The sequence below is a fragment of the Esox lucius genome, chromosome 15 (genome assembly GCF_011004845.1).
Source record: "Esox lucius isolate fEsoLuc1 chromosome 15, fEsoLuc1.pri, whole genome shotgun sequence".
Classification (NCBI taxonomy): Eukaryota; Metazoa; Chordata; class Actinopteri; order Esociformes; family Esocidae; genus Esox; species Esox lucius.
In genome coordinates, this window is record NC_047583.1 from 23812458 (window position 1) to 23836781 (window position 24324).

Here is a 24324-nt window from a genome sequence, read left to right on the forward strand (position 1 = left end):
GTAAGCATGTAAGAAGCGAAGTGTAGATTTCAGGATGTTTTCAAAACATTTTTACAACAATATGCTATGTAAATAATGACTTTCCCACTTTTAAGACTATGGTTGTAGTTTTTTTGAAAATGTAGTCTTTTTCTGTAAAAAGCATTTTCTTATTTTTATATGGTGTCAATAACCATTTGTTTAGGATGTTGATAAGAGAAGGGTCACGCCTTTAAATAAAATGTAATATTGAATATGGGCTGCCTAGATATACATTTCTGATAGATGCTTTGTTGTAGGGCTCAATTATATTACCTTAAAGATTAAGCGAGAGGAGTCTCCAGCGTGGCTCAGCACTCAAAGACAATGCATTTCAATGCTGAGTAGTCCACTGCAGTGTAGGTTCAAGTCTGGTTAAATGATTCAAAGTAACTACATGGGCAACTGTACAAGTTATCTTCACAGGAATATCATGACAGAATGTACATGGGTAACTGAACAAGCTATTTTCCCAGGAATATCGTGACAGAATGTACATGGTTAACTGTTAGCTATATTCCCAGGAATATCGTGACCAAATGTACATGGGTAACTGTACAAGCTGTTTTCCCAGGAATATCGTTACAATGTACATGGGTAACTGTACAAGCTGTTTTCCCAGGAATATCGTTAAAATGTACATGGGTAACTGTACAAGCTATTTTCCCAGGAATATCGTTACAATGTACATGGGTAACTGTTACAAGCCATCTTCACAGGAATATCGTGACTGAATGTTCATGGGTAACTGAACATGCTATTTTCCCAGGAATATCGTGACAGAATGTACATGGTTAACTGTTAGCTATATTCTCAGGAATATTGTGACAGAATGTACATGGGTAACTGTACAAGCTGTTTTCCCAGGAATATTGTTACAATGTACATGGGTAACTGTTACAAGCTATCTTCACAGGAATATTGTGACAATGTACATGGGTAACTGAAAAGGCTATTTTCCCAGGAATATCGTGACTGAATGTACATGGGTAACTGAAAAGCCTATTTTCCCAGGAATATCGTGACAATGTACATGGGTAACTGTTACAAGCTATCTTCACAGGAATATTGTGACAGAATGTACATGGGTAACTGAAAAGGCTACTTTCCCAGGAATATCGTGTCAATGTACATGGGTAACTGTTACAAGCTATCTTCACAGGAATATCGTGACTGAATGTACATGGGTAACTGAAAAGGCTATTTTCCCAGGAATATCGTGACAATGTACATGGGTAACTGTACAAGCTGTTTTCCCAGGAATATCGTTACAATGTACATGGGTAACTGTTACAAGCTATCTTCACAGGAATATCGTGACTGAATGTACATGGGTAACTGAAAAGGCTACTTTCCCAGGAATATCGTGTCAATGTACATGGGTAACTGTTACAAGCTATCTTCACAGGAATATCGTGACTGAATGTACATGGGTAACTGAAAAGGCTATTTTCCCAGGAATATCGTGACAATGTACATGGGTAACTGTACAAGCTGTTTTCCCAGGAATATCGTTACAATGTACATGGGTAACTGTTACAAGCTATCTTCACAGGAATATCGTGACTGAATGTACATGGGTAACTGAAAAGGCTATTTTCCCAGGAATATTGTTACAATGTACATGGGTAACTGTTACAAGCCATCTTCACAGGAATATCGTGACTGAATGTACATGGGTAACTGTACAAGCTATCTTTACAGGAATATCCTGACAGAATGTACATGGGTAAATGGTAACGGACTGTTAAGGTGGTGAGGACTCTTGTTTGTTTCATTTGCCCTTTTTGAAGATGTCAACAGAGATCTGACATTTTCTTAACTGTCCCATGAGACCAAATGGCAAACTAACAAGCTTATCCATGACCTGATAATGTCTTGATTTCCCATGTGAAATTCATAGCAGTGACTGTGCACAATGGTGCAGTTTATTTTGTAGTACAATATTTTCAACCAAAGCCCTATGGGACTTGGTCAAAGTAACTTTAAATGCACTTTAAAGGGAATGAGGTGGTATTTTGGAGGTAGCAATGATTTTTTTCTTCAGGTATAATATGATGCCGTAGTGTGATACCCAGCTGTGAACGAAGTTGCAGAACTCTGAAGAGGTTATCTCGAATACAGCCACATTCTTCAGGGGTATGTGTTTTTCTAAAACTAGTTCTGTAACTGCTAGTTTGTATCAGTTGAAGTAGTTCAAGTATTTATTTTCAATTTTGTCTCTGAAGTTTGAAAATGTTTATGAATTTCCTACTTGTTGTTACTGTAGCTTGTGATAGCAGCAGCACTTATTTATTTCAGACTTAATCCAATTTGTAACATAGCATGTGCTTAATATTCTGGAATAACTGTCAAGAATTCTAGCACTGTGGCAATACATTTCAAGCAATAGACTACAGCAAGTATAACATTGACTTTTGGCACAAATCCACTACTTTGATCACCCAAGCAAACTAGACAATCTGTGTATTTAATCTTCTGCTATTCAGGTATGGAATCAGAATACGTATATATCTTCTACCAATGTAAAATAAATCAATGTGGTGGGTGTGCATTTTTGTTTTGGGGGTTAGATGGCAGAAGCACAGAACAACACTTGGTTTTCAACTTTTTGCATCAAGGATTAACTAGAAGCTTTTTGGTTACGGGCCAAATATGCTAACCACTAGGATACAGTTGTTTGAGGAACCACTCCAGTGGCTTTTCTTCCTAACTTTTTAAAACCACCCCCGTTTTCAACACTTCCAATAAACAAGACAAAACCATACATCATTTGAAATCTTCCTTATTGGTCTTATTTCACATTGGAATGGCAGAACATTTATCACAAAACTTCTTTAAATACCTAATGCAAGTTCTGCATGTAAATGAAAGCATGTGATTTCTTCTCAAAAACGTGTATTATGTATTGTTATGTACCACTAGGTATTTCTGTGTATTGACTTTTCATTTTTTATCACAAAATTTGACTGATTACTTGTAATTGTTTGCTCTGACCGATGTATTACATTATCAGTTGATACAGGAACTCTTGAAAGAATCATGCCTCAAAAGAACAACTCCCTCAGCTGGTTACGTCGAAGAAACAACACGTTGTCGGTCATCGAAGACCTTTCCCTCCCCTTAGTCCCCTTTGAAGACTGTAGCTTGAACCGTAACTATGCTGCCACTGTCATTCCCCCATTCTACCATACCCTCTCACTCCTTGGTATTTTCGGAAACTTTTGTACCCTGGTGACCTGCCTGAAACCGTCTCGGAGGTGGAGTATTGGCTCCATCGGAGTGCTGAACCTGGCTCTGTGTGACCTTGCCTACCTGGTCTCCATCCCACCCAAGGCGATCTACATGGGTGACAACTACGACTGGGGCATGGGACATTCACTGTGCGTCCTGAGTAATGTACTCCACTTTATAGGTCTGACCTCTAGCACCATGTTTATCTGTGCTGTCAGCACAGACCGTTTCCTGGCTATAGTGTTTCCGCTAGAGTCCCGGATGGTCCGCACCCGGCGCAACGCTTCCCTGGTCTCCCTGCTCCTCTGGGCCATTACTGCCCTGCTGATTTACATCAGCTATCCGAACATCAACTACTGGGAGCGCAAGGACGGCGTCCGCTACTGTGGAACTGTGGTGACCTCCAGATACAAGTCCACCACAGCTACTTACAATCTGTTGTCCTACTACTCTGTGCAAGTGTCAGTTCCTTTGCTCCTCATCATCCCTTCCTATGTAAAGATTATAGCCAGGATGAGGCAGTCAAGACAGCAGTGGGCCGCAGGCAACATTCAGGGCCGGGACAAGGCCATCTGGCTGATTGCAGTTTTCATAGCCAATTTCCTGGTGTGCTGGGTACCAGGGCAGTTGCTACATATTATAGCTTGCATCTACTTCTTCACCCAGTATGACTACACTCATAAGTGTAGGGTGGCCAATGTGGTGAACCTTCTAGTGGAGTCATCCCAGTTACTCTATTGCCTCAATGCTACACTGGATCCCATGATTTTCCACATCCAAGAGGGGCTTGGGGAGCAGATTAGTAAAGCACTAGGTTGTACAGTCTGTTGGTGGAGAAAGTATGCTTGGAGTGGAAGGAAACATTTCGGTGAGCGTAGTCAAACTTCAGTGAGCGTAGTCAAACTTTGAGCTGAGAGGTAGATAAACATTAATGATATAGTACTTTCAAATGGTTTTGGGTTTCTGCTGTTTGTGATGTACAGATAAAATGTAGGCAAGAATGGTGTCTGAATTTTAATGTCAACTGCCACACAGCTATGTAATATTTCAAGTCAAATAAAGCTGTTGAACTTTTCTCAGTGTGATGATTGTACATTATTAATAAACCCTTTGAATATAAGAAAATAAATATGTTTTGGAAATTAGACTTATGTACAATGTGGTTTTTCAGTGTTCACATTTTAATTAAGGTGCCATTCCCCGTTATTTTCTTTTGAATATTCCATGGAATGACTGAACTAAATTTTAAGTGGACGGTGGAGGATAGGACTTTGCAAAAGACAAGACACGTAAGGTGAAAAGGGACAAAATTCAACCACTTGAGGGCGACATTGACTTACGAGCTCAGCGCTGTGTCAGATGCCTGGTCCGTCACTAATCAAAACAAAACTACTGTCAAATGGTGGTTGAATGCCGGTGCTACTAACTGGGGTAACGTTATGGGATTACCACTGTAGCTTTGGGTTTGCCTGACAGCTTTGACCAGGCAGTCATAGTTAAAGCTTATGAACAACAAACATTATGTAAGAATGACGTTAAGGACATCTAGCTAGCTGTCATTCAAACATGCAATGGAATAACTAGAAAACAATGCTGCGGCAAGCTAGCTACGTTTTTTCAGTGACAATGCTAAACGATACATTTTGAACATACCAAGGCAGCTAACTTGCTAATTGTTTTAAATTACAAGCTATGAAGCCTATAGCACTGGCCACATTCAACATTTAACTAGTCTATATTTCTTCTCCATGTGGGGACGCAAGAGACAGCAGGGACGCTGTTGGTTGAATGCTTGGCTAGCCAGCTAAACTAGTAATGGTAGCGACAAAAATGTGCTGAATATCCAGTTTCCCAGTTGACAGTTCTCTTCGAGGATACTGACCAACGGTCTTCTGTGACCCGACCATCGAAGTAACTTCTACAGTACTGTTGACAATCGACACGGACATGTTCCCCCAAATGGATCTCCTGGAGAGCCTCCATGCAAAGACGGATAATGCGTAAAGCCTGGCTAGGCAGTTACAGCTGGGCATGACATGAACGGGAATCGCACACACGCCGATAGCCGACAGAACACGCTACACAACACACCGAACCAGAAGAAAGCATGACAGCACATTCGTTTTTTCGTTTATTTGATCTAGATATGTATTTATTTATTTTCTTACACAGGAACTCGTTTTGTCTGGCTATCAACACAGGTTTCCAGATTTCCATGTACTAATTCAACCGATTTCTGAGATCAGACGGAATTTAGATTTCAAGATGACGGTGGAAGGATCCACAATAAAGAATAGGATAAAAAATCTCCTCCGCTCGCCGTCTATCAAATTGAGAAGGAATAAAGCGCTTAACAACAAAGAGAATCTCAGTAGCAAGGTATGTAAGGTCAACTATCTGGCATGCATTGGTCCATTTACAGCATACTATTATAATACAGGTTAAACGTTACGAGCAGGCGGTCAAATCTACCGGTAAAATAACATGCACGGTACATTCTTACTGTGAAAATAATTCTGTTTTGTGTTAGTATATGCCTTACAAGTATGAATGGAAAGGGAACCAGATGTTAATTCTTTAAGTCCAGACACATTACATATTTGGGGAAGTGTTTGATCACAAACCAGAATAATATGTTCTAGGGCATTTCATGCATGATTCAGGCATATTTTCCCTGCAGCAGTAACCCCATGAAGGTTGCTCATATAACAGCTTCGTTCCTCATATTCTACGTAGTTCATGCTTGCAACCAACTCAATGTCTTAAAGGTCTCTTTCTCAGTGGAAGTAATTAATTACACATGTAGTAGCAGAGTTGTGATTCCTCCTTTTACATGAAGGCTACAAACTTTATTTTCTCTCACACAACGTACCTGACTAAACCGATTAATTGCTATGAAGAATACCATTAATTACAATTATAACAAAGTACTTTACAAGTTATTTATATTGGCTATATCTCTATTTCTGATTATAACACTGTACATTAAAGCCAATGAGGCCTCGAATGTAATTGTGTCACAATAATTTCCCCTATCTTCCGTGAATCTCATTCTCTGTATCCGGGCGCATTCCAGTCTGATTATCTGTTTACTTGTGTATCATGTAAAAAAAATAAACCAGTGCAGTGATTATACTGTACCTAACTGCTCCAACCCTATGGGTTCACTGACAGTAGTTTACTATATATATACTCTCCAAAGTCTCAAAAGACGTGGCGGTGACTAGCACAGTCAGAATTATTGTACAACTCACACTTCTGCGTTTGTAACAGGTTATAATGGAGTAACAAGTGCCGAGCCATGCTGGACAGTGCTTTCTAGATTTCTGATTGTTAGATCAGCCATTCTAAGTTGCTATTCACTTCTTGTTGCTCCCAATGTAAGCATATAACAATGACTTCTCTGCTTTATAGTAAATTGCTGCACAATCTTCCGTTATCTTCATGTGCGCTTTTTAAAGTCCTTTATCCCTTACATTCCGAAATTGTTTCTAGTAATATATACATAATAATATTGTTTATTATTTGTTGACATTGAATGGTTTACTCTGACAAAATGATTATACTATTGTTTTAGGTCCAAATTAGGTCAATCGGTTACTCCCGTGGCTTTCCCATGTAGCCCTAGTATTCTTGACTGTTTCTCCTAGTGGGATTTAAGAGGTGTTTCTGTGCTCTGAAGAGAGACAAGTGCTCCGTGACACACTTAAAGCAGAGATGAACCAGATGTAATTATTAGGCTACCACTACTGTATTGGACTGGTATTATGTAGAAGGCGGGGGAATGTTGGGATTCAGGGTTGAGTGAATATTTTTATCTTCATGTAGGCTATATTTTCAAAACATTAGGTTTACCTTACTATCCCTGATAGTCAAAAATGCTTTTGGGGAAATTAAATAAGAAAATGAAAGTTTATTTATCCTGTTGTTTGTGTTTTCTTGAGTAAATAATGAATAGATATGGGTAGCTATCTGTTGTGATTTTTAACTGATTGTTAACTAAAGTGAGCTTCATTCATTTGAAGTCAAGCCGCTTATGTTTTCTTAGGCTGTAGGCTAATAAGAGGTGATTGGAAGCTTTTGCAGTCAGCCAACCGCTAGTCTCGCGTAGAGGCTTTAGCTCTCTGTGGAGTAGGGAATCAGACAAAGGAATAGGGCCTACATGCTTTTGTTTGAATATGAGAGATGTAAAGTGTGGGTTTTCATACTGTACTGGGACTGATGTTGCAGAGCTCTAGATTATTTCCTCCCTGCCGCCTTGAGACTTTAGTATTGTTACTGGTTGCACCCCAAATTAAACTATTTTCCCTTTTTTGGACCATTCACCATATTTCTTTTTAAAGTAAATATTTAGGGGATGTGATGCAAATTAGGACACATTAGGCTATGTATTACCAGGACACTTACAGCGAACATTGATGCAGCTGCAGCTTATTAAAAGGAAATCCATTACACTCAATAGGCTACTCATCAATATTTGTTTTGAACATGATGGAGAAACCGGTCTAATGCTTTGTACAAGGCTCATTAATGTTCCTCCTATTATATATGTCGGCTATGTTTATGTTATAAATGTTGGCTTGACTATCCTTGGCTTGGAAGTGGAACTGTAAACCAAGAGCAGAAAGCACATTGTTCTAAACTCTATTTGTGGAGGTATAGTCTATCTTACAAATTGTTTAACTTAAATAATCCTTCCACATTTCCTGTCTGGAAGTTTCAAACTCTGTCTGTAAGCAACGCCCCAACAATCTAGCCTATTCCTATTATCTAGCCTATATAGGCGGTTATATGGTTATTTAGTCAATAGAATTTTATGAATTTTTCTCACCAAATCATTGCAACTGATTTAGCCCAACCCAAGTACTCTGTTCTGCCACTTCTGGTGTGTTGGCAACTCCCCTCAGTCCCGTCAAGGCTCTCTGTCCTGGCACCCTATGGCGAAACAAGCAGGGACAGCAAAGTCGTCATCTGCTACATGGTCTGAATCTTTACCACTTTCTTCCTTTGAAGAACTAAAACTCAGACTTTTCTTCCAATTGAGAAAAATGTCTACGACTGATATTATGTGGTCAACCAAACTAGATATTTTAACATGAATGCACTAACGGTAGCTCTGTTTTAAAAGTAGTTAAATTATCTATAAGATTACAGCCTGGTTCTCTACTGCAACAGGCTTCATTGGACTCCAGTAGTTAGGCTGTAATAGCTTTTTTCCAGGGTTTGTTTATTGTGTGTTCTGTGTTCTTGGGTGTGGGGTTAAGATCAGTGGCTTTGGCTGTTCTGGCTTCTGGCTGTTGGGGACGTGCTGAAGAGGCAGGACGCACTGAGAGGCATCTATTCATAAGGGATTTATCTGCTATCTATAATTCACTGTAGGCTGTGAAGGTGTAGACAGGCTGAGGAATGTCGACAAGCCAAATTTGACTTTCCTCTGACTGGAAGGCTCCTGTCCTGTGAAATGTCACTGCCGGTGAAGAAACGGTTGAAGCCTCGAAGAAGTGTAAGTGTCAGTGCAGTGTGAGGGCTTGTAAAGCCTGTGAGTATAGGCTGCTTTTCTCTTTCCTTAGTAGGACCTTGTAACACGTGTTGTTGAACGATGCACATTTGTTGAGTCTTTGAAGAGGTTCCTTTCCTTTTGTGTGTTTTTAATGGGTTCATACGACTGTCTGTATATTCACCTCTCCCTAACTATGGTTGTTCTGCAAACTTTCAATGAATGCCCTAAAGGATGTCCGATTTTTTTTCAAATGATCTCCTGGTTCGGGGAATCTACAACCAGAATAACATAAAAAACAGGGACATTTATTGAAACTACGTAATTTTTGCTGCCCTGCTTTCGAGACTCAGAATCTGTGGCATTTTGTAGCTGATTGTCAGGGTAGATAGAGCAGTAGACCATTCATGATGCTCCTCCTTGTATTCCAGGCACAAACTGAACATACACACCCACACACACATTTCGAAAAATCTCACGCATTTGTCCCTTGTTCATGAATTATTCAACATTTGCTGCGAAAGGAATGTGTGTGTGTGTGTGTGTCCATTGGTTGTACTGTATCTCATAATATCTCTGCTGTTTATTTGCAAGGTAACACTGGAGAAGGTGCTGGGGATTACAGCATTTGGGAACCGTGCTTTGGCCTGCGACCCTCGCTCTGGACTGGTGGCCTACCCAGCCGGGTGAGTGACCCTGAGAACACCCGGTTCACACCAAAAACACACCCGACAACGGCACATCATTCATAACCACTCCTGGACAGAACCAGATATTCCAGTGGATGTATCAGTCTGAAGTGTCAGGTCATCATCCCCGCTCCGCACTGGGAATGGAGGCCAGTGGTTGGATGGTGGAAGTCTGTGGAGAGACATGGAAGTGGGCTCACGTTTTGCTGATTTTTATTTCCTATGAAACATCGGATGCAGTGCAGTTTTCTGTACTGAACAGTAGAATAGGTTAGGAATGGAGTGGACTTTACCGTTGGCTAAAATGTAGTTGTTTAGTGCGAGCACAGGACTAATTTTGTTATTACCTATATGAACTTCGTGCCAATATTGGCCAATTGGATCTCGCTAGCTTGACCCTGTCCAACTTGTTTCCCATGTTCTGAGCACTCGCAGCCTCCCATCAGAAACAACAGTGGTTATCTTGGTTTAGGGATTCAAATCCTTAACATTGCTGTAGACCATTAGGCCTATATTTTGTTGGCCAAGTATTGCGTATTGTCCGACTTCCCACATCTTGCCATTCTGCAGCTTGTTTATTCAACTTCAAAGCAACAGTGGTTGTTCATTTTTCCTGTGCCTCAGCTTGAATGAATAGGAAGTCCTAAAAACAAAACCAGGTTGAGCATGGACCCCTTACACGGCTCTGACAACATCAGCTAGAGTAGTATGTGCCAGAAGTCTCTGCCCCTCTATCACGTGCTTGGTAATCTCCTTAAGTTGTTACTGCCAGACTACACTGATGAGTGTAAGGTCATATCACTGCCATCTTGGTTTTCAGGTTGCTTTTTATCTTGGGAGTTCAGAGGGTCGGAATAGGGACTGACATCTGGACACTTACCGGCCTTTATCTTCTCACAAATGTTTGAAGTACAGTACTAACTTTTGCAGTAAGATGATACACCATATGCTTTTTCTTGACATGGGAACAAGAGTGTAGACATGTCCCTTAATCCTTTAGCATGTTGAGAGAATGTGTTTTGTGGTTGTGCAACATTTATAGAGGCCTGTGTCATATAAGCTGTTTAGTATTTCAGCCACATAAAATAATAATCTAAGTCAAAGTGAATTCATGTTGGTTGTTTTCACAACATATTTTCCTTAAAACCGGTCAAACGAATGTAATTTGGAAATTTATCATGAAGGGATTTATTTAGGTTCCCACAGTCCCTGTCCGAATGTGGGTAATATATGGTAATAAAAAAAAATTCAGTCGGCATTTTGTAGTTTTTGGAAGCCTAAAATATAATAAACCTGTAGTAATTTTCTGATTATTGAGATTTTATGTTTCATTGTGTGTTCATTTTGGTGCAATTGCTTCCTCTAAATTGAAGATCATGTTTGAGGTGTTGCATGTGTCATTGTTCCCAGTCAGCTGTTAAACCGTCGGTCACGTTTGGTGAACATCACGGTGCCGTGACAGCGTTGATCTAGTTACGTGTGTGTGTGCGTGTGTGACAGGCAGACTAACAGCAGCAGAGCCTGCACTCTTATGTATACAGTTAATCACATCATCACCACATGGTCACCACTTACTACTGAGCAGAGAGGAACAATGACAGCCCAGTCTATGATATTCAGTTTTTCCCCCCAGGCTGCACAATGTTTGATAGTTCCTTCAACCCAGACCATTGATTATAAATACAGTAGCCATGCCACATAGGCTACTTCCTGGTAGTGTGAAGGGCTGGGGTAAGCCTGTATAGATTCCTGGTAGTGTGAATGGCTGGGGTGAGCCTGTATAGATTCCTGGTAGTGTGAAGGGCTGGGGTGAGCCTGTATAGATTCCTGGTAGTGTGAAGGGCTGGGGTTAGCCTGTATAGATTCCTGGTAGTGTGAAGGGCTGGGGTGAGCCTGTATAGATTCCTGGTAGTGTGAAGGGCTGGGGTGTGCCTGTATAGATTCCTGGTAGTGTGAAGGCCTGGGTAAGCCTGTATAGATTCCTGGTAGTGTGAAGGGCTGGGGTGAGCCTGTATAGATTCCTGGTAGTGTGAAGGGCTGGGGTGAGCCTGTATAGATTCCTGGTAGTGTGAAGGCCTGGGTAAGCCTGTATAGATTCCTGGTAGTGTGAAGGCCAGGGTAAGCCTGTATAGATTCCTGGTAGTGTGAAGGCCTGGGTTAGCCTGTATAGATTCCTGGTAGTGTGAAGGGCTGGGGTAAGCCTACATTGATTCTGGGGATTGCAGACGAGATGGTCAGTCACAGGCGTACCAACAATGGAATCCCAGAATCCATTTCAATTTCTCTGCTTGCTTAGTCAGCCCCTTGTGTTAATGCGCATGTTAGGTCGAGCTCCAAAACCAATGAGATCCAACAGATGTATTAGTATGAGTCCCAAATTGCACCATATTCCCTGTATAGTGGAAAATGTATGACCAGAGCCCTAGTTAAAAGTAGTGCACTTTTTGGGAATAGGGTGCCATTTTGGAGATGAAGCAGATGTCTTTCTGTGAGAGGAAGCAGCTTCACACTAGAGTGTCTGCAGGGGTGAGGATCAGGCCAAACCCTTATACACAGCTGTCACTCACGGGCCGGCTCGTGTTCTGCAGGAAATAAACAGAAGTATTCTGAATAGAACTGTAAGATGCAGCTTGAGCACGTCCAATATGAAACACTTTTCCATTACAAAACATTTTCTTACCATGTGAACTAATGAGTTTAACCCTGGGATACTTGTAGACCTAGCTATGGTGCACCTGAAATGGCAACGTATTCTCTACACAGTGATTCCCAAGCTTGTTCGCTGACTGTGCCGCCCACTGAATTTCCCCTGAACTACCCCCTCAGGTGCATTCTACTAGTAAACCCTCATGAGGCTTCTGAAGTGCTCCCTTTGGAGAGGCCAAGGTTGGGAACCACTGCTCTAAAACATTTTTAAATACATACAACAGCGTGCATTTCATAGATATTCCCAAAAATTATATACAAAAAAAAAGTACTTTATGTGTCTGTTACCACAATTAAATATGTTTTCATATATCATTTGGTTCAGTACAAGGTAGATGTGTATATAGCAGGCTAGATAATAATTTATGTTACTTTGACAGCAATACGTGCATGGCTCATTAAGATCTTTAATTAAATAATGTCTGAACAGGTCCCTAAAGCGGTGTTGATATATTGATTCGTTTTTTATTGGGGAGTACACAATTTGTCACACTGTCGCCGTTTGTCTTGGCACAGCTATACAATATATACAGGCCTCCGTGTGTTCCTCTGTGTTCCTCTGTTTATGTGTTCAAATTAAGTAGGGATGTAGGCCCCTTTATTAGATGTTTCTAGTGGTCCTGTTCTTGGTCCGTTCAGGGTTTGTACTTGTTGCCTCCATCAGGCTGACTTCCACTACAGAAACAGTCGACTGGCTTCGACTAGTCTGACAGTATTCTTTCTGAAACATTGTTGTTGGTCTAGTATCAGTGTTATTGTTCTATTCCACTGGCGCCTGATGCTGTCAGGAATATGTGGTTGTGTAACTCGTAGCCTCTAGGCCCTGCTGTGTTGATATGCAGCCAGCCAAGGATCAGAATGGTTGTCCTCATTCTCAAAAGGCTAAAACTGGAATATCTGGATCCCAAAGTCAATGAATGCTGAGTGACAAGGGAGGACATTTGTTTGATTTACAGCAGCTGTGTTCTCCCTAAATTACGCTTCCTCTTCGGTTAGAACGTCTGTGGCAGAACCGGAATGCAGCAGACTATCGGCCAATTTCCATTGTAAATTACAGTGCAGCCTTGATTGAAATGTGAGGCTATTAAACAGGACAGTACTGTATGGAATGTGAATGTATGGCTGGGTCAACTAAGGCAGCATCGTCTACTGATGTGGAATAAAAGTCTGCAATGAGCATTAGCCGTCCCGCCGCCGGGAGAAATCGAACATGCTTGACTAGATGTGTGCCGTGGACCCCCCTGCGTGACTACACCGCACTGCAGCAAACTGGGTCAGTAGAGTGAGTGTGTGTGTGTGTGTGTGTGTGTGTGGAGGGGGGGAGGTGGCGGGGGGCTGTGGGGGGAAGGTAAGGGGAGAACAGGCGTGGGGAGAGGGGGAACGCTCATGCTGCAGGCCCTGGCTGGATGCTGTGACTCCAGTAGAGGAGTGGGCTTTGCCTCTGTGCTGCATTGCAGCTCTGTTCTAAAGGGTCTTACTACAGCCTTTGAAAGTGCAAGCTTGCAACCCAAGCCCCATTGTATTCTCAAAGGAAACATTGAGGCTCGGGGCGCTGGATGGACAAACAAGAGATTCTGGACAAACAAGAAGAATTAAAAAAAAAAAACAGTCCTAATGAAAGAAGCAAATATTTGGCATCCATGAAAGACTGTTTTAAGCACTTTCTTTTTTTAATCAAGACCGATGTCAAGAGTCTGTATCAAGAGTCTGTCTGGTAGTCTGTTTTATAGTCAACCCAGAAGAAAAGCTGCACACTTTTTTGGCTCTGATGCAATACATTTAACAGATACCAACGTTGGGAGAGCTACTGTACTCTGCACTTCATCAGGGGTTCCACAGTAGGTATTAGCAGCCTATAGCTGAGGACACTCTAGACATTACCCTGACAGCCCTGGGCGGACGGGACAGAGGACCAATGACTTACAGCAGAGCAGATTAACGATGAGTTTGCCCAGTCTGTCTCAGCATGATCGGAGGATGACAAATAAGACCGGATCAGCTTGCATGGAGGTAGAGGCCGGGAGGGAGGGGGTCGTCTGTAAAGTGGACTTAACTGGCCAAATACAATCCCTCTCGTGTTGGAATGGAAACTGATATCCCCTCTTTGCTGACACCAGCTCCGTAGGGCTTTTTCATCTCTTGGCTTGAACACCTGTCAGTCTGTTTAAACCAACCCACCAGATGGCTGACGGTGATGGGGATTGTGTGCCAATGTCATTACTCAGCCTACCATGAATTATACATAGGTACAGTATAGGATGCTTATCCCTAAATTAACTGTAGTTACAGTATAGGATGTTTAGCCATTAGTCAACTGTAGATACAGTGTAGGATGCTCATCAGTGCTTGACATTAACTTTTTGGCTCACCAGCCATTGTGGCTAGTGGTTTTCCAAAGTTACTAGCCACTCAGCATTTTTACTAGCTACCATTCTATTGTTGGGAAATTATGTTTTATTTGTTTATCAGTGCTACATCGTAGCCTGTCTAGTTCACACTGTTGGTCACTGGCGTGCAAGGCAATAGGCCTAACACGACTGAACCAGAATCAAACACTGTATGTAGGTAGTGCTCATGGGACGTAGGTCCCTGCAATGAGACTACAGTTTAAAAATAAATTGTGTCTATGTATATATATATATATATATATCTCACACGCACGCACACCCACATGGGTTTTCCTGGCTCAAAATTAGGCAAAGGTGGTACCCCAACCCTCGCACTCTACCAAAATACTTTATATAATATGTGGCTACACACTTGAAAAAGACAACTACCATCTGCCTTGTGTTAAATCTGCCCTGTTGTCCATGTCCACATGAACAGCTAAAGTATTCAGACTCTTTCCCATAACACACCATAGTGTGCTCATTAACAACCTTTGTAAATTTAAGTCCATCTGTAGAAAATTCAATTGATTGTGTTTGGAAAAGGCACAACCATGTATATGTAACGTATGTATGGACAATTATAATAACTATATAAAAACAATTTGCTAAAGCATTGATAGTTTCCAGGAGAACAGTGGGCTCCTTCATTGTGAAATGGAAGCAGATTGGAGCCACCAAGACTCTTCCAAGAACTAAGTACCTGGCCAAGAAGGGCTTCGTTCAGGGAGATGACCAAGAACCCAATGCCCATTCTAACTGGGCTTTAGAGTTCATAGAAGGCAACCATCTCTGCAGCATGATGGTGTGGTAGAGTATCATGCTATGGTGATGTTTCTCAGAGACATGGAGCGGAAGACTGATTAAGATTGAAGCAAGGTTGAACGGATCAAAATACACAGAGGTCCTTGAAGAATGGCCCTGATACAGAGCATGCAGGGCCTCAAACGGCTTCGGGACAATGAAGGGATCTGCTCTGTTGTTGTACAAATAGTGGTAATCATCAGTGGCCTTTCTCATATATCAGCAGGCCAAGTGTAGATAGGACATTCTCAAGGCACCTACGACTGATCCTGTTCAAAAGGAGTCCTATTTCTTTGAAGTCAGTTAAAATACTTGCTGCCTGAACAATGTTTTTAGTGTTTTGCAGCTGTCAGAAGAAGGTTTCTTTGGTATGTTTGCATTGCAGTGTGATTCAGTTTCCATGTAGGAGGGACTTCTTGATTGGCTGACATTGGTTCTTTGCTTATCATTTTCCATGTAAGTTCCACTGAAAGCGTTCTGACCCATCTTCAGCTTGCAACAGTATCATTGTCTTATCTAGGTAAATAACCAGACCTGACCTGTTTAAAGTGGTATAGTTTTCCTTAATTGCTTTGCATGATACGTTTACTTTAAATGTTTTAGAAAAACTGGACAATTATTTTGTTCAAAGTTCCATTCCTCAGCTTCTTTGGATTCCTTAGATGCTTGTATGAGCGATAATGATAGTGATATTGGATGGAATTGCACTGACAACAAGAAAACAAGAAAACCCACAACAATGTGCTTTGTAACATCTCTACACAAAATATTAAATAATTATTTATGTTTTATGGGGGTAGAAAAACATGGTAGGGAAGTAACAAATTGTAATGGTGGTCTTTGGATAAGACTGTCTACTAAATCACTCAAATGTAAAACATGAACCGTTTGTATTACGCATTTTCATGCAGCAAGGAGTACATTTGGTTTGAACTGAGAAGCAGATCTTACAGAGACATAGCAATTAGTGTACAATTACTACTATTGGGAGCTTTTTCACGCTGGGAAGTTTATTTTACATGACACAGTGCACAACTTGTATTAAAGCTAATAGAACAGTTGGGAATAGGGTGCTATTTGTGATGTATATTATGTCGGCATTGTATAATGTCTGTGTTTGTTTAGTGTTATGTTCTCTCTTGGGCAAACATTTTCCCAGTAATGAAAGCAGAGTAGCTTTCGTAATGCCTTAAGGTATTCATATTTCCGAAGAACTACCTTGTCATCCTAAAAATGCAGCTGATGTGTGTGGGAGTGCAGCAGATCTTCAGTAAACACTATGAATATGTGATGCTGGCAGCCGAATGTACTTACATATGTTAGTAGTGTTTATAGTTTCAAATGATGCCATAATACTCATTGGGGTAACATGTATAAAGTAAACGTACTCAGCTAGATTTGGCTGTGTTTATTATTTCAAGCGTTTAATGTTTCTAATTAAGACCTAAATGACCAGGTAAAGGGAGTTTAACTAGCCAGTAACTAACCAATGATCAATGAATTAAAAAGGACTAGTGAAATTGATCAGTTAAGGTCACTTGTTATTTAGGTGTTAATTAGGAACTTCCCAAAACTGGTGAACCCAGCCAAGTACCTTTATTTGTACTTCTTACACCTCTGTTAAAACAATAATCGCTGTCTCATCTATAGGCATTTTATGTGCCAGACCACACCGATGTGAAAGTTTATTGGTCAATAGCGTTTTTTATTTTTTGATGCTGGTCTGTGCAATTGTTAAAGACTTTTGTCAATAGATGACCAATATCAAGTTTGATCATGAAGATTTTAGGTAATATTGGTGTAGTCTTTATGGCATTATTCACAAATTCAGAATGGCCAGTATTCCACCAATAGAGGTCTTATGTGTCCCAGTGGCAAAAATGTTCCCATTGTGAGGAGATGGATCTATAGGGTATATATACCTATTAAGTCGATGAAAATCAAATTTTAGACATTTCTAATATATACCGCGCAATGTTTTCAAAACAACATGGAGATGAAATTAAAGATTCATTTCAGGAAAATATAATTTATGAACTATGTGAGAAGTCTGGAATGGGCTTAATGGGTAGCAAGTGTGCTCCATAAGCCCATGGATGTTCCAAGTAAGCCCATCCTTGGATTTAGAGTTACACATTTCATTTGTATGTATTATAAAGAACTAATTTACATAAATTTATAAACAAACATTTAAAATACCTGAATTATTGCAACTGATCAAATAATAATTACTGGAAAATGCACAGAAATACATTTGACATTTAGGACATAAAACATACAACGATGTGATTCATCTTAACATAGTGAATGGCTAGCTAACAGGCAAGTTCACAAGTTCCCCCCAAAGATTGGTGGTGCAAATGTTCATTAATACACAATCAAACCATGCATTCGAGTTGTATGATTTCTCACTCAAAAGTGCATGTGATACCATGAACCTTAATACAACAAGCTCAGACGATGGCACACTTGTTTTAAATTGAACTTATTGTGCTGATTCCTGTTTCTCGTTCATAATGTCTCCAATGTGTTTTCTCATCATGTGCATCATCCATCACAGTAATGCTCCTGCGTAATGTAAGTTAGATTTGAATGTTACATGACTTTCCACCGGTGTCTTTCCACCTGTCTTTCCACCTGTCTTTACGCCATTGTAATTTTTTGGCTAATGAATAAATAATGAAATGTTTTTTTATAATCAGCATCATCAATTAGTTGTTTTACCCATAGCACAAACTATATTCCTTTCTGTTAGGTTTGAATGCGATTAAAAAACACATATTGCCTGTTTCAATACAAAGTAACCAAATGTGCTTAATAGGAATACTAGTGGTTTACAGTAAAATGACGGATTGACTCATTCTTTGAGATATTTTAACAAAAAGTGTATTGCTGCTAAATATACACTGGACACTATCCAAAAGTTTATATTAAACATGTTGATTAATGATGATTAATTCACATTAATGATGATTAATTTCCACTTTGCTCAGGTAATGTCATTTTTATGCAAGTGTTTCCTTTAAAGCCCTCTTGTTAATCCATAAGTTAATAATGGCATATCTGATTGTCTTAAAATAAAGTTATATGGATGTAACGCGTATATATTGGTAGAGACATTAAATGCCACAAAAATATATTTTGTTTTCTTTTTTATTTCAATGTAAACGTGGTAATGTGCTTAATAGGTACGCGTACCCTACTTGATTTTAAGACTCAAACAGTGATGGGAGATATTAGTTATTTGAGAAAATGTGTCTTGTAGTACTGTAGGGGAGTAGCTATTTCGTTCACAAACATTTTAAACAGGAAAATCTTTCCCCTAGAGAAAGGAAGCCGTTTCTAAGTCCATTGATTTAAACCAGTCTGTCTATCCTACCTCATTCTATATGTATATCCTCTCCAATCCAATAAGACTATTATTGACCTACATATAATGTAAATAGGCTGTACAACTCACTGTCCAACAGTCCTCCACACTTCACCCTGTTGAAGCCAGTGGAACTGTGGAATGGAGGGAAAGAGTCTCAGTAATGTCTATGTGGTGAGATGAGTAATGGGATATTGTCCATGAGATCATCTCCCTCCCAGCCCCTCGACTCTGGCTGAAGTAATGACACAGAGTAGACAGCCATTCCTCAACTACTGACCCGGGCCTATAAATCACAGACCGGATGACCACCAAGGCACTGACGTATATTCTTTCAGTAGTGTGTAGCTCCTCTACCTATTGAATGAGAAGACAGCCCAGCAGAGGCTTGTTGTACTGCGTTGTGGCCTCCCTGCCTGAGGCCCAGCTGGCCTGCCTGCCCCGTCTTCCCACAGTCCTCTCTGGCTGCTCTCTGAATGTGACACCAGCAAGCACAGCAGTCAGCATAAAACAGTCTCCAAGGGCCCATATTGAGCCAAGTACTGGAACAGCACCCTGTTCTCTATAGTGCGCTACTTAGGCCTGGTTGGAAGTAGTGCACTACAAAGGGAATTCGATGTCATTTGGGACTCTCTCCTCTCCTTTCTTTCATTGTGTATTGCAGTGTGCAGGGTTGGTAAAGCTGCCTGGCTTCGAGCCAATAACTATGACAGTCCCTGTGTTTATTTACAACCTATGCGGCCGTTCAGGCTGAAAACAGAAGCCGCCCCAGTTTCCCACACAGCCCTGGGCAACAGGCGGGGAGGCCTGTGTGGGTAGCCCTGGGTCGAGCAGTGCCAGGGCAGTGGGTCTTCCCTCTCAGCAAAGGACAGTTGGAACTGAGGAGACAGCTGGGACTCTATTAAGCATCTCCGTGGTAAAACTCAGTGTCCTATCAGGCTGCAGTCACGGTGCCCTGTTGTATTGTAAGGAGACTTTGAGAGTGAGGTTAGGTAACGTTTGGCATGTCGCTACAACACTGCAATTTGGAAACTGCTGTTCACTCTGCAGTATGACAACATCTTTCCCTTCATCCTTTTACAGTGTTTAATTTATTTCCCCCCTGTTCCACTGAAAGGCCACTGACTGGAAAACACATTTAGCATTTAGGATTTTTTTTTTTTACTTCTTCTTAAAAATAAATAAATATCACCTTTAAGAACAAGATACAGTGTTTTCAGTTACTGCTATGTGCTAGTAAATAGCTCAGCAAATGTTATTATTGTGTAGCTACTGTGAAGTTTCTCAGAGTGCACCTTGATCTTTTCTGTGCCGTTCTCTATCTGCCCAGTCTCAGTTTCTGTCTCTTAGGTGGTCTCTGAGGTGGTACACCTGGAGCTCAGTCTCAACAGTGCCTCACCCCTCACACGTTGTCAGTGACTACCGCCCAACAAGTGTCCTCTCATCCTCCTGTTCTCGTGTGATAAGATAAAAGGCCCTGGTTCTCTTTCAGACACTTTTAGTAGTGTTTCCCCACTGGGAGATGAAAGAACAAATGGAAGCTGAAAAAGGAAACAAGGTTTTTGCTCTGTCATGCTGCTAAGTGCTTATGCATTCACTCACAAATGCTCAGTGACTATGCAACTATTGCATTTAGAGTTTCGGTTGAACATTTAAAGGGGGACATACATATTAATGCAACTATTTTAGTGTTACTCATGTTGTTCTATTCCTAGACACTTGATAGCAGGGAATTTCATGTTGTCTGTGTTGTCATCCGCGCTTTTAGCATGAGCTTTATTTATGTCCACTGCTTACCTAACTCTGCTCTTTAGTTTAGTTAACTTTGCTTTTTGTTCCTGCAGATGTGTGGTGGTGCTACTGAACCCCAAAAAGAACAAACAGCATCACATCCTCAACAGCTCCAGGTAAGGCTGCGTTACCTCACTCTGACTGGAGCTTCCTATTCACTGTGTCACCGACTGGCAAGTCATGCACAGCCAGGTTAATGGATGGTTCCCGCCAGCTGGACGTTCACAAAGTTCCTATTCCATCAGACCATACCCAAATAATCTTGTATAATGTTGTTTTTTGCTGCCTAAGCTTGAATTGAAGAATAAAAAATCACCTCAAACAGACTTAAAGAAAACTATGTTCTGGAGGATGACATGGCCAATCGCCGATCTAGTCACATTTCAGTTTTTTACGTAAACTCTCATGTCATGCTGTTGCATGTGGTATGCAGACATCATTCCTACTTAAGAAACTTACTGAATTACACATTTTAGAAGGAAACAAAAGGGTTTACAAAGTAGAAAAAGTGTTTGCCTCCTTCCTGATTTCCTCTATTGCTGAATATTTGTCATAATGAATTGTTTCAGATCTTCATACCAAATGTAATCGAAGACAAAGAGAACCCAACTAAACACAACATTTTGTGTTTAAATTATACTTTCTTTTGGGTAGGATAAAAGTGATTTTCCCATTAGTTACTCAATCAACACATTAACCCCATTTTTATTTATCATTTAATTAGAGCAGACACACCCAGACTGGATTACTGCCAGCCCTGTTCAATCACAACATGACTTATATAGAGCCTCTCCATCACTGTGTAGTAGGCTACAGGTCTCAACCAGCCTGCAATCAAAAGACATTTTGGAAGAAATTAGGAAAGTGTTACAAAGGCATTTCTAAAGCTCTGGGATTCCAGCGAACCACGGTGACAGCCAATATCTCCAAATGGAAAAAACCTGGAATGGTGGTGAATCTTCCCAGGAGTGGCCGGCCTACCAAAAGTCCTTCAAAGGCGCAGCAACGATTCATCCAGGAGGTCAAAAAACCAGGGAAACATGTAAGGAACTACAGCCATCTCTAGCCTCAGCTAAGATCATCCTTCATGATTCGACAATAAAATGGAATTCATGAGAGAATTGCAAGGTGCAAACCACTGGTTACTAGAGAAACATTAGTGCTCATCTCACATATGTGAAAAAGCACATTGATGACACCCAAGTTGCCTGGGATAGTAAAAAAAGTAAATTTTGGAAGACATGGGTCCTGGTATGTCTGGTGTATAGCTAACACAGTATTTCACAATAAGAACATCATCCCAACAGTCAAACATGGTGGAGGCAGTGTGATGGTGTGGGGATGCTTTGCTACCTCAGGGCCTGGAAGACTTGCCATCATTGAAGAAACCATGAATTCTGCTCTATACTAGAAAACTCTGAAGGATAATGTGCAATCATCATTTTGTGATCTGAAACTGAAGCATAATTCATTTATGCAGCCGTGCAATGATCCTAAACATAAGGGTAAGTCCATTTTAGAATACAAAAAAATTGTTTAGGGAGTGGCACAGTTAAAGTTTAGACTTTAACCCAATCGAGATGCTGTGGCAGAACCTTAAACAAGCAGTCCATGCTAGAAAACCCTCCAATATAGCTGAATTATAGGCAATTCTGTTGAAAGTGTGCCAAGATTCCTCCACAGCGATGAGAAAGACGGATCTACAATTTTATGATGCGGTTGCATGCAGTTGTTACTGTTAAAGGTGGTCCAAGAAGTTATTAAGTTCACATGGGCAATCACTTTTTCACCCAGGGCCAGTTGGTGTTGTATAACTGTTGTCCTTAAATAAATAAAATTATAATTTCAACACCAAATTTTCTCTTGGTCTTATATTGCATTTTGTATTAAGCTGTGACACCGTTCAGTGTGACAAATATGCAACAAAAGAGCAAACCTGGAATGGGGAAACTGAACACTGAGAGGTGAGAGAACTAGACACTGTCAGCCACGACCAGAGGGGCACCTGGCTTCAAAGGCACTGCCAACCCCTTTCATGTGTGGGAAAGCAGAGGTAGATGTAGTCACAGTATTTGAGCTGAAGGAGTGCCCTCTAAACCAATGTGACTGTGACTACTTGGAACAACCAGTCATATGCTTAGAGTGAAGCCTATACGTTGTCTGGGAAACGCCATAGCACCACTTTCTCTCTACGTTGCTTAGTTATTATCAGACTTTTTAAGACTTCTGAAAACCAGTAAATATCGATATTCATTTTACTGACACTAGAATACAGTACAGACTTGGATCCAAATTCTCCCAAATGCTCTTAAATAATGAAGTATCTTAGTCTTGCTTGTTTACAGCAAGTCATTCCATTGGCTATTGCCAGAGGTGCTTCATGTTATTCCATGACCAATCTCCTGATAAAAGGTGCTAAGATGGCCACCGCTCTAAAACCAACCAAACCCTCTAATTGGACTGCCCCGGCTCCTTCAATACTCCACTCTATCATATACCTAAATGGGTTAGTTATGTTACACTCTCCTGGTTGGAGGCTAATATTGGAACGTCACATCCCCTCCACCCAACTTCCACAGGTTATTTCAACACAGTCATTATTACTATGCCATAATTAGGTTACAGTATTCTAACCCCACATGTACATTTGTTTAGTGCAGCATTTTAATTAGAGATTAAGTGAAAGCTGTTTGAATTTCTTTTTTTACTTTTTGAGTAGCGGACCTTGGTAACTGGTTCATCAGTTCAAAAAACAACCACGAAATGTAACCTTTTCAATCCACAATTTTAGTCTCATGTCGGGCAGTTGAGTTAACCGTTCAGATAGGTGACGTTTTACGTTTCGTAAAACTCAATACTGTACGTGTCTTTACAGCCACTGCCGGCATTGAGTTCCCAAACTAGACGGTCGATAAAGGAGCTATTGTTTGGAACTTCCTTCCTGCTGTTAGAAGTGTAGGTACATGCCTCGATGTGCTACTCCAGGGGACGATGTTGACACTAATCCTCAGGCAGATATATTGATTGTGGTGTGTTTTGCCTTTGTCATGGAGTGTAGCCCGAGCGGAAAACCCCAATTTTTTCTTCTCTTCAGCAATGATGAAAGCTTTCCTCTCCTCTGTCTCCTCTTCACAGGAAAACTATCACCACTCTGTCCTTTTCCCCTGATGGTAAATATGTGGTCACAGGAGAGGTGAGTGTTGTCCCGTTGTGCCTGACCATTTGTACTGTAGTTGTATCTTCCTGTGGTGCTGACTGTGGTGCTCCACGACCAGTGGTTGGGCTGGTGTACAACACCACAGGTCAGAACTGTCTTGGCCACATCCTATACTTAGGAAGGTTTCCATAACTGTAACTGAAGTTTGTTGGCTCTACCTCTCTACTCTGCTTCTCTGTTCTGCATCACAAGTCTACCTCACTAGTCTGCCTCTCTACTCTGCTTTTCTACTCTGCATCACAAGTCTACCTCACTAGTCTGCCTCGCTACTCTGCTTTTCTACTCTGCATCACAAGTCTACCTCACTAGTCTGCCTCGCTACTCTGCTCTTCTACTCTGCCTCTCTAATATGCTTATCTATTCTGCCTCGCTGCTCTGCCTCGCTGCTCTGCCTCGCTACACTGCTTCTCCATTCAGTCTCTCTACTCTCCATCACAAGTCTACCTCACCTGTCTGCTTCACTAGTCTTTCCCTCAATAGTATTTTCCTCATTTGTCTACCTCTGTAGTCTACCATACTCATCTTTCCTTCACTAGTCTGCCCCAGAGTGTGTGTCTGTGTGTGTGTTTGAGAATGAAAGTGAATATGTGTGCGCCACTGCAAGGTTTCCA

At 41.0% G+C, this 24324-nt stretch overlaps 2 protein-coding genes across 5 annotated transcripts in view; both read left to right on the top strand.

Moving 5' to 3' along the window:
- The first annotated feature begins 222 nt into the window (after positions 1–222).
- Positions 223–4270, top strand: LOC105024734 (type-1 angiotensin II receptor). The gene is made up of 2 exons (XM_020054029.3): positions 223–2157; positions 3035–4270. The coding sequence occupies exon 2, from the start codon at positions 3061–3063 to the stop codon at positions 4159–4161; it is 1101 nt and encodes a 366-aa protein (XP_019909588.1). The 5' UTR covers positions 223–2157; positions 3035–3060; the 3' UTR covers positions 4162–4270.
- Positions 4271–4704: 434 nt separating this feature from the next.
- Positions 4705–24324, top strand: part of mapkbp1 (mitogen-activated protein kinase binding protein 1) — a 46301-nt gene continuing 26681 nt past the window's right edge. For 2 of the 4 annotated variants that reach the window (XM_034297343.1, XM_034297344.1), the window contains exons 1-4: positions 4705–5631; positions 9344–9435; positions 20550–20612; positions 23632–23689. In XM_034297343.1, coding sequence (XP_034153234.1) covers positions 5518–5631; positions 9344–9435; positions 20550–20612; positions 23632–23689 — 327 coding nt within the window. In that variant the 5' untranslated portion in view covers positions 4705–5517. The remainder of the gene's footprint in view (positions 5632–9343; positions 9436–20549; positions 20613–23631; positions 23690–24324) is intronic. The other 2 variants (XM_010894814.4, XM_034297345.1) reach the window with 2 other exon arrangements.

Bases quoted from the DNA above. Each gene is read 5' to 3' on its own strand.
- LOC105024734 (XM_020054029.3), top strand. From the start codon at position 3,061: ATGCCTCAAAAGAACAACTCCCTCAGCTGGTTACGTCGAAGAAACAAC.